Source organism: Candoia aspera, chromosome 6 (genome assembly GCF_035149785.1).
Source record: "Candoia aspera isolate rCanAsp1 chromosome 6, rCanAsp1.hap2, whole genome shotgun sequence".
Classification (NCBI taxonomy): Eukaryota; Metazoa; Chordata; class Lepidosauria; order Squamata; family Boidae; genus Candoia; species Candoia aspera.
In genome coordinates this window covers 20,904,531-20,920,371 of record NC_086158.1, presented here as the reverse complement: position 1 = coordinate 20,920,371, position 15,841 = coordinate 20,904,531, and the positions used below count along the sequence as shown (strand labels likewise).

The window sequence follows — 15,841 nt, the reverse complement described above, 5'->3', positions numbered from 1 at the left end:
ACATTGAAACAGTGAACATGACATCAATATATAGAAATACTACTTAAGGTCTATTGTAAATGTGTCCTATTTCTCACAACTTGTTTGTAATTTTTTTTATATTACCAAAGTTTTAGACCGTTAAATAAGTGTCCTTTTAGTATCAATACTAAAAGTGCACTTTTACTACTGTAACAATGTATTATTTCCCATCTTTTACCTAAGATGAATTTCCAAAGAGGGTTACAATTATTATACATAAAAAAGTAAAGATATTAAGAATGAGTAGAGCTGTTTAATAGACTCTTTAGGTATGTGGCACCTGATATCTTAGCCCAGGCCAAAGCTCTTCCTAAAATTGTCATCTAACAGAAGCAGCCCTTATAATTATTTGAGTATTCTGGTCTATGAGAGGCTCTGAAATTACATTCTTTATAATTTCTTACAAATTATATGTCATAGTTTGTTGGAAGTCTTTTCATAAGCAGGATATTAATATTTTAAATACATGGGTAAATGTGTTAAGAGTTGCCTTTTTCATCCTTCTAAACCATTAGCAAAATGTTTATTGATATTGGCAGATCAGTAAAGAAAAATATACACAGTACTATCCTCTGCATATTTACTTAGAAACAAGATGTCATGTTTTTAACTTGGGCCTTCATGTAGATGTGCATAGCATTGTAGCTTCTAAATAATACATGGAAACAAGTTGCTCTACAAAACAAAGTAAATTTGTCATTGCACTGAAATAAGCATGTAGATTTCTTCTCTCTGGAAACAAGAGAAAGCAGGCATTTTCATGGCAGTAAGGACTCTGAGTAGTATCCAGATAAAACATAAACCTAGGCAACCTTTAAACACTGAAATAGTGGAAACTCATGATTTTCTCTATTTAAGAATCTTGACTCTGAATGAAAAAATTGATTAAAGCAGGGGCCACACTGGCCACAAATCAAATGCAGCATATTTTCTACCTACTCCTTCTGAAGACTTTCACTTTTCACCTTCTGAAGAGCAATTAGCTAGGATCACCCATAATGAATTATAATTTAATCTTGGTTTGTTAAATAATTGGCTGGATTCCCATGTTATACTAAGTCATTCACTTGAGTTACAAGGCACAATGACTTTGTTTACACAAGATGCTTAACCAAAACCAAATAAATTACATTATGGCTTACTATGACATTTAAACCCAGTCAACATGTTAGTCTAAGGAACAGAAATCTCCTTACCTGAAATATGCCAGAATCTATGAAATGTACTGCTTAATAAAAGTATTGGTTTTTAAGGTCCCAAAGGATGTTTGTATTTTCTACTGCAAGAGATTGTCATACAATTGCACAGGAACACACCAAGACTGCAAGGTAAGGGTGAAATTCTATAGTACTGGAAATATTTGTATGATTAGTCAGTTGTCTGCAAACTTTTGGTGAAAGCTGTTTGAATTTCAGAGGGAGCTCATAATATGCTATGCTTTTCTTAGATGGAAAATCATAGAAACCAACAATTTTATAACTATGCTTAGTTAATGCCTTAAATTTATGTAGCTAGGAGGGGAGTTGGCCTATACTACTTCAGGTTATATGCCTGTGAGCTTCTATTAGACCAAGAGACTATGCCTGATTTAGCATTAAATCCTCAACTTTGTTCTGTTATTACTCTATTGCCATTTCTTGTTCAGTAAATCTATTACACCTGATGAATTGAGAATGAAGTTTTTCTTCTCAACCATTGCTGCTAACACTTATAAACTTTCAATTTCTGGAAATATTTATTGCAAATTTCCATAAACATGAATTTTAATCCAAATGCCAAAGGAAATACGTACTAAAAGAACTGAAAACCTACTCTTTCACTCCTTTATCTATTGGCACTGTAACTGCAAACACATTGCTAATATGCTGTGTAGTTCAAACTTTAATCGGCATTGTCCATTACAAGGTTTGGGTATTCAGCAAGATTATGGACTCTGAATCCACCTTTTCAAGCAGTTCAATTTGGCAACCAATTGAAAATACAGTAAAATATCTGATTTCTGTTTCAAAATGGGGCACTTTTTTTTCTCTGATAAGATTATGTTAATGAGAAATTCTTAAATTTCTTTTCTGTTTCAAAGCCTCAGAATATATGCTGAATAATATAATGTAATAAAGTCTTAGCATTTCAGTAAAGGGAGGCAGCGACAAACCTTACAGTACTTCATTTCAAAATCTATTGAATTGTAACAGGAGCCACATGGAACCACAATTCAGTTTGTTATCCTCCATACCTCCTCTATTTTCAAGTTTTGAAATCTTTTCTGATATTTTTATATGACGAACTTAGCTTAAAAGCAAACAATTAAGAAGGGGAGTTGCCCCGTGCAGTCGTATATACCAAAGAAAAAGAAAAGAGAAAAGCCAAGAGCGAGTTCGTTTCCCAAATAACTCTTACAGCACAAGTGAGAGACATTGTTTTGCCCGAATATCATGGGCATCAGCATCACTGCCACTCCGCAGGCTTATACTTATCCGCTTTCTGGTACAAACATTTTGCGGAGAGTGGGTATGGTCGTGGTTAACCCCTTCTCTGACGAGCAATACCAGGAACGGCGAGGTTTCATATCCTCTCCTTTGCCGCTCTCTTCAATCGTCTCCGAAGGCAAAGGCAATTCAACGAGGCCAGTCGCTCCGCCGATCTTAGTTTGTCAATACTTGATCCCGCGCTGAAGTCTCTCATCACTCACCTCCTCTCTTTACTTCCAGCCCCTGTACGGCTCATCTCTTACCTTCTTACTTGTCCAAGGTGAAGCTGTACGGAGAGAACCCAATGCTTACCTGGGAGAACTCGGAGCCAGGAGAAACAAAGTAGGCCTCTTCTAGGAGAGGGGTCCTGAACCTTGATAGAAGCCAAGCGTGCCGGTCTCCCAACCGCTCCTTCCCTAAACCTCACCAAGAAAGAGGCGCCCTTCCTCTGCCGTTTTCACCGTGAGGGGAAGCGGCTCGGTTTCTATAGCTACTTCCCGCGAGAGTTCCAATGCCTAATCCCTAGCAATCCTCTCCCTCCCCCACGAGGTTTGGCTCTTTTTTTCCAACTCGGGTATCCCCAAGATCATGACGCCAGCCCTGACGTCAGAAGGCCAACCTGTCATGTTTAATCAATACATACAAAATCAAATGTCATGCTTCTTTAAAAAAAAAAACGTAAAGGCTCCAGTCAGTTTTTTTAAAAATTCCTCCATTATTCCATTATCTTTTAGGCTGTCGCTAAGTAATCCGCCTGCAGCCCGCCTACACAACGGGAGGGGCTCCGGTCCCTCCCCTTTGTTATTTGGGGATGTTTTCAAATATATTCTTCTAAAAACTGGGAAGTATCCCTATTGCTTCATCCCCCATAGCCTTTAAAAACTGTTGAAAAAACATGACGTGAAAACAATTTGCCACCTTTTCGCTAAATAACGGAAAACAAGATGGCGGCGCGGGAGAACGTTTCATTATTTTTTTTTCTCCTTTCAAACCTGCGGGAAGCCTGCCCCTTTCTTTCCCCAGCATGCTTTGCGCTTTTCTAACGAATTTCGTTACGAGTTTGCCGTTTGGGCGCCATTTTCGAGTGTAGAAGCCGCCAAGGCTGCAGGCAGGAAACGAAGGTGTCTGATACTGCAGGGGCTGCTACTCGGAAACTTGCTGGCCCGCGCTTCGAGTACCAACTCCGCTCGTGGGTGAGGACGGAATACTTAGTAGCTGCCTGGTAAGCTCATTCTTGGATCTAATATTCCTGCGTCTGCTTCAGGAGATAAATTTGAGAAACTCCCCTTCCTGGGATTAGACCGGAGGTTGAAGCTTCAATACGGTAAATGAATTTACCTCATAATTACTTGTGTGTCTGAGGCAGAGCATTTGATTCCTCCTAATTGGGTGAAGGGAAATTCCACGCTATTTGTCCCTTGTAGGAAAAGGCACTTGCCTCATTTCCCCCTTCCCCCAACCGGCGGGCACTTTTTCTTCTCCCCCGCTTTTCCCACTCCCCGCCACTGCGTGGGGGAAGGGGGACAGAAGGCATTGGTTGGCTTTTTTTCCGTTGCCTGTAATAAACGCCAAGTCGACTCCCTAACTTATTCTCGCACAGCCATTTTTTTAATTTGAAGAAGGCTGTCACAATGCCTATTCCGTTCAATTCGAATTATTTCTTTACAAAGTGATCTTCGTGGGTTTTTTGGTGGGTTAGAAAAATTAATTAGCCGTTTAAATGATAAAGCTCAGGCTGATTTTTGTAATGTCTTATACTGATTATTCAAGCAACTGAGCACGCTGAAAAACCATGCACGCCTTCGAAGTGAAGGGGAGGGGTAGTTGATTCCAATACATTCTTTCAGAAATTGTCAAGCCACTGATCTTTAAAATTTGTACATTCAAATCACAGCAGTGTTTCGATTTTGCGGCTCTGACCTGATGAGTGGTATTTGCATTAGGTTCATAGGTGCTATTAGGAAAACGCCGCTAATTTGACTCCTTACTTGGATGCAAGTTGGGTGAGGGAGAGGTGATGGATTTATGAAGGTTGGAAGTCCGATTCATTTATGAGGACACTTAATCTTCCACAGTTTTTATGAAATGCTCTGCATAAAATAAGATAGTTGTTTTGGAATTTCTTCTAACAATTAAACCAAAATTTGGTTCCTGTCAATTGGATTTCTTTGGATTCTGAGGCAATGGAATATGCAATTACTTCAATCTCTTTTCTAAGTATATCATTGTCTTAATAGTATGTTTTTCTGCTAAAAATCAGGAAGTTAGTTATTGCAAAATACTATGCACGCTGGGTCAAATGTTTTAATTTAGTTTAGAGTTTTTTGAGACATTTCTTTAATACTAATATCTAAAACTTTCATGAGACAGAAAACAAACATGCTTTTCATCTTGTTCATGGTCATGCATAAACCAAATTGTGAACTGATATAAATTGTCAGATCAGTTCCTTATAAAACAGTTATAAGTATTTTGATTTTGCATCTATTGCCTTTAGAATAAAATCAGTCTATCTGGCTGATTTTTTTAATCGCACGGGATTTATTTAAGATCATAAACTTCTAGGTATTTAAATTAAATGCTAGATAGTATATGTCTGTACTTATTAAGAATTGTTGGTTTTTTTAATTAGCTTGACTGATTTGTTGGAATAGTATGATGGATGTGAAATGTAATTTATAATATGCAACATGCCTTAGCATGGAAGATAGGAAAATGCATGCTTGCTGTCATACGTAGCTTGCCAATTTGAAACATTTGCTCTGATCTTCAGTTAATATTTGGGACTGGGTGCAAACTTTTATAGTCTTTAGATATAGGGTTTTTCCTTTTCTCTTAGTATTTTAGCAGGAAGGGAAACAAAATTCACAGTTTTTATGGTATGATTGTTTGGAATTTAAACAGCAAACAGAAATCATGCCAAGCAAAAGAACTAAATTATCCACGGCAACCTATCAGAAAGGAAATGACCCCTTGGAGGAGTCCTCTAATGATGGGGAACCTGAAAAAGAAGCGAGTATGCACCCCCTTGAAGTACCTCAGCAAGGTCAGTCTCTTATTGACCTGATGTTTGCTTTATTAACTTAGCATAGAGGTGTCCTAATTTAAATTACCTCAAGTATAGTTTAGTTTTGCTTATTATTCTGTGCTGGTTTCTACAGTGATTATAAATGTTTCAGGTAGACGTGTTTAAAAGCAAGGTTTGAATTTCAGTATAGTTGTCTTATTCCTGATGTTTTGTGATACCATGACATCTAGAATTAAAATAGATAAATTTTTGAGAAACACAGAGAGTAGCTTGTACCTTATGTATTGGTAGACAATTACTGATTATGCTCTATCTATCCTGCAATACTTCTCCATTAAAAGGAAATAACTGCTGATGTAACGTATTTATCATATTTTAGTGAGTGGATTAATACCTGAAAAGTGATACCAGACAATTGTTCAAAGAAAAGGTTGTCTCAAGGAGTTAAAAAAAAGCCTATGTCTTGTTGAAACATAAGTGGCCAGATTTTATGTGTGCTTGTGCATGTGTGTGTGTGTGTGTGTGTGAGAGAGAGAGAGAGAGACAAACTTCCTGTCTTTGAGAAGTGCTGCTGCTGTCATTAGAACTTGCAAGGCAACATATAGCAACCACCTCCTTAACACTTTGCTTAAGCTCTGCGTGTGCCTGAAAATGCAAGATTATGGGAAGATTTCCCTGTTTTCTTCGATTTGTATGTATAAAGGTATTTTCTGATTAGGAGGGGATTATATAGGGAAAAAAATGGGTTACTCTGAGAATAGAGTTCTGGTTATTGAATTGGTCCTTCAATATCTGGGAGAGATGCATTCTAGATCAGCTTCTTAGTAATTCAGTCTAACTGTACAAATGTGTTGATTCTGTTATAGTAGTACTGCTTTAAAAGGTGAAGCTTTTATTTTATCTCCACGGGTAATAAATATATATATAGAAAGAGAGGGTGTGTGTGTGTGTATAGTTATGTGTATCAATTTTCTTGTTTTTGGATACCTTTAGCAGTGTCAGATGGAGTAGTTGATGGTCGAAGTTTAGAAGAGATTTTGAGTAGCATCTCTCCTCCCCCACCTCCAGCTATGACCAATGAAGCTGGAGCTCCTCGTCTCATGATAACTCACATTGTAAACCAGAACTTCAAATCTTATGCTGGGGAGCAAATTCTAGGACCATTTCATAAGGTATCTTCCTAGTTTATGTAACTTCTAAGTTGAGGTAAAGATTAGTTGTGACTTTTCTACTTACAGTTAAATAACTTACATATTGCCAACTAATATGGGTGGAGTTGTGGCTATAGCAGATGAAAGTCTCAATTACTATTGTTTGTACTTTTCAAGACGTTGCTTGTTGTGGAGTTCAAGAAGCTAAAAGTATACAAAATATTTTTGTACTACGTAGGAGTAACAATCAGTAACTAAACTAAATAAAATAATCTCATATAATTTGAAGCATTTTATTACTTCTCATGATGCTAATTATACTTATTTGTAGCATTTTGTTTACTGTTTTTTTTTTTTGAAAACTTCAGAAATTTGAGCATTTTGAAATTTGAGATACAATAGTTTGTATGTTTCATCCTTTGCTATACAAATTAAGCTTTCCAATATTGTACTTCATATTTTCCTGCACTAGGTGTAACTGTATTTTAAGCTGTTGTGAAAAGCAGTGAGGTCAATTGCTAGTAACCATTAAGCTGCAATTTATTTTTTTTTCTCTGTGTGTGTGTATTATGCAGCGTTTTTCATGCATTATTGGACCAAATGGCAGTGGAAAATCTAATGTGATTGATTCCATGCTCTTTGTTTTTGGTTATCGAGCACAAAAAATAAGATCCAAAAAAATTTCAGTGCTGATACACAATTCTGATGAACATAGTGACATCCAGAGCTGCACTGTAGAAGTTCATTTTCAAAAGATAATTGACAAGGTATGTTTTTTTAAAGTTGGAGAAGCTAATCACCTAATGTCCTATGAATTTTTAATCATGTAGCTGATTGAATTTATGTAGAAAAAAGCACTGGGGAAAGTACTGAATTTTTCTTACTCAAATTATAGAATATAAAACACAGTGTGCCGTATTTATTCATTTTCTTCTGTATAAATGTGTTAGACTGGGGAAAAAAATGTTTCCTGTATATACAGTTTGCAACACTCCAGACTTCTTTTGATTTGTCTGAAATATGCCTTAGCTACAAATGTATGGTATAAGTACTGCTTAATAATTTTTTGAAAATTTTTCTTGGTAATTCAAGGCTGTGGTGTGTGTGTGTATATATATATATAATCCTTTCAGTACTGACAATTTTTTAAAAAAAATTGATATAATTTACTCTAATTTACAAATTATATATTTAATGATTATTTATTTACTTTTGCAAGAATCGGTTTGTAATTAAATTCAGAACCTGTTTTAATATTTTACTACAAAAGATAACAAAAAGTCACTACCCTTGTGCTAAACCTAAAAAACTTCACATGATGCCAATAAAATATTACTGAAGTAACAATCCAAAAAGGAATGGGGTGGGGGAATTTTATATAAAAGTGGTATCAGGGTTGGTATTGTTCTGACCAAAAACAATGCAATATATAAAGCATATTTTAATGCAGTAATTTAAATATAATCTAAAATAAAAATACTTTTCTTATAAATGTAACCATGTTTTATGGCTTTACTGTCTAATCTTCCATTTTAGTTTATATTAATACTAATTTGCTTTCTAAAATGGATTTTTCTACAATATTTTTATTAAAATAAATTCTTAAGGAATTAATCTGGGAAAGCAAACTGTTACCTAAAATTAGTAATACAAAAATGAAAACAAAGTAATTTTACATTTTTGGATTTAGAACAAAATATCTGTGAAAATGCTTCTGAAGCAGGAGCTTGGTAAAATGTGTGATTTTGATGTTTTTGAAATTACACATAATCCAATTTTTTTCAAGTTTCCTCATAATGAATATGAAGCAATCACAAGTATTCAAGTATTAAGGCTATAATTATTACACTTTACAAGTAAGTTTTCTAAAATGACAAGACTATGCAAGTTGTCCAAAAGATAGAAGAGAAGCATCTGTTTTATAAGATGGCAATAGACAAAGTGTAAGGTGGAATTGTGTACAATTATTTTAGAATCTCCCACTGAACTAAGATTGCATGTTTACTTGGAAACAAAAAGTGTGTTACACATTAAATTGTTCAAATCTTTTGATACCAAATTTAGGCAATTTAAGTGGGCCTTTTGTTTTCCAAGACATTATCTGATAGCAAAAATACTAGCATGACTAATAAAGAGCATACGTTACAGAATTTATTGTAGCTTCAGTTGTACTTTGAACTGGGATATAAAAGATTTGTGAAAATAAAATAATTTTGAAATCTGGAGTAGACTAATGACTTAATAGTAACAATTGTTTTTCTGGTTTTGTTTTCCTTCAAAACAGGAAGGGGATGATTATGAAGTCATTCCCAACAGCAATTTCTGTGTTTCCAGAACAGCCTACAAAGATAATTCTTCAGTATACCATATCAGTGGGAAGAAAGCAACATTTAAAGATGTTGGGCTTTTGCTTCGAAGTCATGGTATTGACCTAGACCATAATAGGTTTCTGATTTTACAGGTAATCTCTTAAAATAATTTATTACTACAAATAACTTAATACATTTGGCTAGGGATTATAGCAAGTCTTTTGTTTTGGAAGCCTCAAAGTACTATAGCAGCACATCATGATTTGTGTTTCATAATAAATATGCAAGTCATTATTTGCTGCTTTAGAATTTTAAGGAGAAAATCAGTTGAAAAAGTTTCTGGTATTAGGTTGATTTCATGTTGTAGACAGGCACCTGTGTAGAATAATTGTTATACTTGTTCCGCCCTAGCAGCACGTAAATATTGGTGTAGTAAAGATAATCTTAACGCCAATATTACTGTGCTGCTTAAGCGTGACAGGGATTAACCAACATTGCTTGGATCCTGTTACATGTTATGATAATGTCTGTAATTTTCAGTAGAGAATTGATTACAAATGAATGAAATGCATTTTACTATTATTCGTGCCCCCCTCCTTTTTTTTCTTTTTCTTTTTTTGCATTAGTAGATTTGAAATATGAAATTTTCATTCCATTCTGTAATCTTACACAAGTACTTAAACCTGTTTTTAGGACAGTAGAGTATAAGGTCTAAAATATTAATTGAGAACCAGGATTTAATAATAAGTATAAATGTTGCTATTGCTTAAATTTTCTTTCTTGGGAAAAAATTAATGTAACTTGATATTTACTAATTTCCACTTTCTGTTTCATGACGATGGCTAAATCCCTACACTAAACACCCAAGAATGAATTGTGTCAAACCTAGTTTTTTCTAAATTATAGATTTTAAAGTAATAAGCAGGAATTAAATTAATTGCATAAATAATGACAAAAGTGAAAGGTATTCCATTTAAGTTACAAATTGCATTTTATGAAAAGCTTGTGGATTAATTTTAAAACAAGTAAAATTTTATTTAGAAGACTTTTGACCTGTTATTCAGTCAGAAGCGAACACTGAAATATTGTAAAGTTTGCAATACAGGGAAACATATGAGTTTCAGATGCTCACCTCTATAAAATTCAAGCCTGCCCCTGAGACTCAACTTTGAGCAGCTCTAGCACTAAGAGTTGTAAGGAGTAGTTAAAAAGTCTTTGTCCATGTACAGAGGCACTTATGTATCTAAGGCAGCCTTTATCCATCTTTTGACCCTGGAGGAACCCTTGAAATACTTTTCAGGCTTAAATATAGGCCAGAAGTTACAAAATTATTATATTTGTTTCATGTGTAGGCCTGTATATATGCATTAACAGTGTTCTTAAACTAAAAATAAAGAATGAAACTTACCTCTCTAATGTCAAGTTGCCCGAATTTGAAATAATTTTTAAAATAAATTGTGATCTCCCAGGGAACCCCTAGTGACTTCTTGTGGAACCCTGGTTGAGAAGCCCTGGTCTAAGGTGACCCTTACATGATGCCATATTTCTTTGTTATAGCTACTTTAATTTTACATTACTTAGTTGTATGATACCATCCATTAATTCTTAAGGGATGGGATCATGCATGTATGAATACAGTAAGTGGTTTAAGTTTTCCTTTTTTTACTAATGCTTTTGTTTTTCTTTTTACCAAATGCAATGATAGCATCAGATTCTAAACCTAATGAACCTAAATCACATTGAATTTATTATTTAAAAAATAAGAGTAATAATATCAATAGTTGTGTATCTTTTATTCAGGCCTTCGTGTGTGTGTGTGTGTGTATTTTTTCTGTGCTATGAGTTAACAATAGCTGGTTCCAACTTCAGGTATTCTGAGATAACAGGTATAACAACATTCATAATTTACAGGATTAATAATTTTGAGGGAAGATCTTTTATTCTTGATTGAATACATCAATTTTTTCCATGAGAAATATAAAACATAAAGCACAATTTTAAAAATGAAGTAACTCCAAGTTAAATTGTATACAGCTTTTATATGAATACAATGTGTAGAGTTGTAAAACTGCCAACAACGTACCTTTGTGACTCTTGATGACATGAACAATTTGTAATAAGCTATATCCTTGGAAGGAATTATTTTTGATGCTAAACATGATTTGAAAGTCAAACAATATAATTGATATTTTCAACCTTTTAAATTTTTTAAGCAACAACTGAGGACCCAAGCTCAAAAATATTGCCTATCTAAGACTGAACTTGGTTGATTCTCTGAAGTTCTGTGTATCTTAATCAGGGAAAACTTGAAGGCAGGTGGCTTTATTTTAAATCAAATGTTTTAAGACTATAGTACTATTATACTATTCTTTGGGATTACTTTAAATGGAAAGTGGACTAACATTGACACAAATGAAAATATACCTAATTGATATTATGAATAGCACATGAAGGACTGCAGTGTAAACCACTAAGCAAAATGGGAAAAATTGTAAGAAGTTTCTATTTGTACTAATAATACTATATAAGAAATGAGCATTCTAATTGCTTTGTTATAAAAGTAGGCCTTGTGTATTTACACTGTTGCTACATACTTTTTCTATAGTAAATTCACTTTTTAGAAAATGACAGGGATGTTGCTTGTTACCACTTTATTATACTTTTGTTTCAAGTTTAATGTTATAATTTAAGCACCCTCAAAACCTGCTTCAAGGTTTGGAGGATGCAGAAGAGATTGGAGTAATAGCGGAAAAGGAGTAAAGTACCAGGTAATATTTTTGCTTAGAGATGGGCCTTAGGTGTTTCTGAACTACAATTCCCAACTGCCTGAATCCTCATAGCCAATGATAAGGGCTGTTGGGAATTGCTATTTAGCTCCACAAGTTCTCCATTTCTGTATACCTTAAAAGAGACTTGTCCTTACTCCCATGGTAGATCCCATTTCTCAAAAGAATCTGTTTGTAGGAAGCAGAGCAGTATTTTTAATTATTGTATTGAGTACAGATATGAAAAGGACTTTCTCTGTCAGTATTTGAGCATCATGAAAATTGCTGTCTAAATATGTAACAAGACATTTGCAAATGAGTGGATGCTATTTGGGCTTGTACAGATAGCAAAATGTCCAAGAATGACCTTAGGCCTGAATTTTTGTAACATGAAACTGGATAAATCATGAAAGTTGACATAAATTAGCAAAGGCTTCTGTACATGCTGCTGGAAAAGTGTCTTGTCAGCTTTATTTTCCAGAAAAAGCCCTCCTGTCTATTGGTTAATAAGAGTGCACAGGAATCTTTTTGCTCAGTGCAGTAGGAAGATGGGCTGACTATAACTGCATGTATGGTAATAAATCAAGCATGGCAGTTTAAAATCACGTCCTCAAGTATGTTAGGATACTTAATATTATAGAAAGCCAACTTGGTGGGTTTGCTAGATTATCTAGGTGAACTACAGGATGTCTTTAGGAGCTAGAAATGATTATGACTTGGTAGCCTTTGGCCAATAGAAGTGGGTTCATAGGAAGTTTTGGCTAGAATGCAAAATATCCCATACACAAATGGAAAAGGTTTCCCTGAGAGAGAAGGATGTCCAAATTTTTATTCAAGTTGCAATTCACATTGTTGAATGTCCACTTAGTAGTGACTGTGAGGAACAACAAGAGAGGGCCGGAAAATTATCCAATACTTAAACCTTTTGTATCCCAGCCAAAATGTGTCATAGCAAATATACTATAATATGCCTGACTTATAAGTAAGCTTTTTTCCCAGTTATTCTTCCTTTACACTGACCAGCAGCACCTGGCACTACACTATCTACCTGGTACTAGGCCATATGATTTATGGAGAGAATAATGATTCAGTTTTAAGATAATGTAATTGGAGCCTTTCAATTAGTACTTCTGTGCTAGAGGTATATTTTATTTTGTCTGTTTGTTAAAATGGAAGTTTAATGTAAGTCAGACGTTAAAATGCTATATTTTAAAGATTTTATAAAACCTTTAAACTAACAATAAATTTAGTTGCAAGGTTTCAGTATTCTTGTTCTGCTAAATAATTTACTATTTTATTTATTTTATTTTCTATCCCGCCTTTATTATTTTTACAAATAACTCAAGGCGGGGAACGTACCTAATACTCCTTCCTCCTCCTATTTTCCCCACAACGACAACCCTGTGAGGTGAGTTGGGCTGAGAGGGAGTGACTGGCCCAAGGTCACCCAGCTGGCTTTCATGCCTAAGGAGGGACTAGAACTCTGTCTCCTGGTTTCTAGCCCATTGCCTTAACCACTAGACCAAACTGGCTCTAATATCAAATACTAATATCAAAAATACAATATTTTAATGCTACTTAAAATGTTGCTTTTTTGAGGAGCAAGTTATTTTGCTTTAAAACTTAGATAAAAACACTTTAAAATGGTATTTACTGAATGGCAAATTAAGAATGCTTATTGCATGTTCTAGCCAAATTAAACATGTGTATCCTTACTGATTTTTTTTAAATTAGAGCCAATCATATTGTAAGCATTCTTTTGAAATTAATGGTACCTCAAATGCAAACTTTTGACTAGGTTAATCCCAGAGTATTTTGATAACTCCTACTGTCCAAAATATACATTTAGTACCAAGCTTTTATTAGCTGTTTATATTTTTAAAGCTGTAATTAAGCCCTAATCATGTAATAATACTTGGGAGTATGCCTCACTGAATTCAGCTGGACTTATTTATGAGATGTCACATAGAATCATAGAATGTAAGGATCAAAGGGGAATTTGAGATAATCTGTTCCATCTGCCTGCAGGTAACCACTGTAACAGCATTCCCATCAGGTGACCTCTGTTTAAACCCCTCCAACAAGAGAAAATCTATCACCTCCTGAGGCATTCTTTTCTGTTGTTGAACAGCTGTTAGATTTTTTTATATCCAATCTAAATCTACTTCTTTGTCATTTCAATTGATTATTTTTCATCCTGTCTCTGGGAAACAGCAGATTTGCCCTGGTTTCTACATGGTAGCCCCTCAGATTGTTGAAGACAGATATGTTTCTCTGCAGTCTTGTCTTCTTTAAGATTAACTTGCTAAGTTTTCCCATCTAAGCTCCTTACCATCTTGGTTGCTATGTCCTTCCCAAAATGCAGTGCCAGAACTGGACACAATATTCTGAATGTTTTTTTAATTCAATGTTCTTACAGTATATCCACACTTTTAAAAAAAATGTAGTGAGATACAATGTAGCTTTCTACAGCAAAATTGTGAAAAACAGCATTCTGAAGGATGTGGTGTAGCTTCATCAAATCAGCTTCAGAGAACCCACCTGTTAAATGAAAGGTTTTTACTGGCTGTTTGTTTCTACTTGTATATCTGTGTATGCTTGCCAATTCTTAAAATATGGGTATGTATGATATATCTACAGTGGAATAATAAGGGTATGCGGAAAATGGAAAATACGTTTTTTTCCAAACCTAAAACTTTGAACCCCCTCCCATTGTATTCCGCATAGCTTGTGTAGCAGCCTGCTTATTCCCTATCTTCCCAATGCCTTCTTCCCCTCTCATTTCTGTTAGTGCTCATTAGTTCTCATTATGCCCACCTCCCATTAGTCTCTGCTATAGATGTCCTAGTGCATTATACTCCAGTGGCCTCTGATCTTTCCAATACTCCCCTCTTGTGTCTCCCCTCAGCCATCACTTACTGCGGAGATCCAAGCAGTAAGGAATATGTTGTGAGAGCATAAATATCCCACTGGTCCATTGCCCCTGACCATGCTAATGCCTTCCTCCCTCAGCTGCCACTGATTTCTGCTCACACTGTTACCAAGGCAGCCCCTCAACCCTGCTTTTTTTCCTCCTATTTTCCTGTTTTTATCCCCTCAACCACTTCTGCCTGGAACAACTGTTCCATTTCAAGAACAAAATAGCTCAGTTTCAGTTTGTGTACAGATAAAACACCCAAAATATTAGTCTTGGTATGCACCATCCAAAGCCTGTTCTATCTGACTGAATAATATAAAAGTTTTCAAGTTCTCGTGCGGCTCTTTAACCATGAGCAATAAAGGATTCCTATCAAATACATGAATAGTTCATATTAGATTTTGGTTGTTTGCACTGTTTATTTCTAATAATAACCTACAAGGATTGTAAGTCATACTGAAGCTTTATTTAGCTTTAAACCTGACCAAGTTGCCATAAGTTGCTCAGTTTCATTGAAAATGATAAGGCCATTCTTAAATTTCTTCTGTACAGTAAGATTACTTTAAAATGCTGAATTGTGATCAGATTATGGCATTTTGTTTCTATTGTAATCTGATAATAAATAAATAAAACAATATTTCTGTCAAGTCTTATAAATGTGTTAATTTAGTTGTTTTTCTGTGAAATCTGAACATACTACTTTAAATACCCTCTTTTTCTATTTTAAATGCAATACCAATTACTGTTTCTGTAAATTTATTTAACATTTTTACTTCAAACTAAAATACAGAAATTATAGATTGAAATAAACACAAAAGATTACTGAATGGGAGTTGTATTAGTCAGAATTTTCACACCACCATTATGTATGTTCAACTATATCCAGAGCTTTTTTAAAAACCTCTTTGGGAACTGATCACACTTCCCTCCATATGATCCAAGTAAAATTTTCCATGTGACATATATTCACCTTTATTTTTTGTCAGAAAGTGAACTGTACAAATCTTAAAAGGTAATTATGGTAAGGATTCTTTTTGAACATCTGGAATGCTATATACTAGAATCTTCAGAAATACAGCTATTATTGATGTCCAAATATTTAAAGGAAAAATAAATTCCAAGAATTTCATCATCCGTTTTCTTCTAGGTGCAAGTAAGATGTGATGTATCTTAGTGTGAGTC

General features: G+C 34.7%; 1 protein-coding gene across 1 annotated transcript in view; it reads left to right on the top strand.

Moving 5' to 3' along the window:
- Nucleotides 1–3,583: 3,583 nt before the first annotated feature.
- The window catches only part of SMC4 (structural maintenance of chromosomes 4), a 70,743-nt gene continuing 58,485 nt past the window's right edge, over nucleotides 3,584–15,841 (top strand). The window contains exons 1-5 of the mRNA XM_063306501.1: nucleotides 3,584–3,711; nucleotides 5,394–5,535; nucleotides 6,511–6,689; nucleotides 7,244–7,435; nucleotides 8,953–9,129. Of these exons, the coding sequence (XP_063162571.1) occupies nucleotides 5,406–5,535; nucleotides 6,511–6,689; nucleotides 7,244–7,435; nucleotides 8,953–9,129 (678 nt within the window). The 5' untranslated portion in view covers nucleotides 3,584–3,711; nucleotides 5,394–5,405. The remainder of the gene's footprint in view (nucleotides 3,712–5,393; nucleotides 5,536–6,510; nucleotides 6,690–7,243; nucleotides 7,436–8,952; nucleotides 9,130–15,841) is intronic.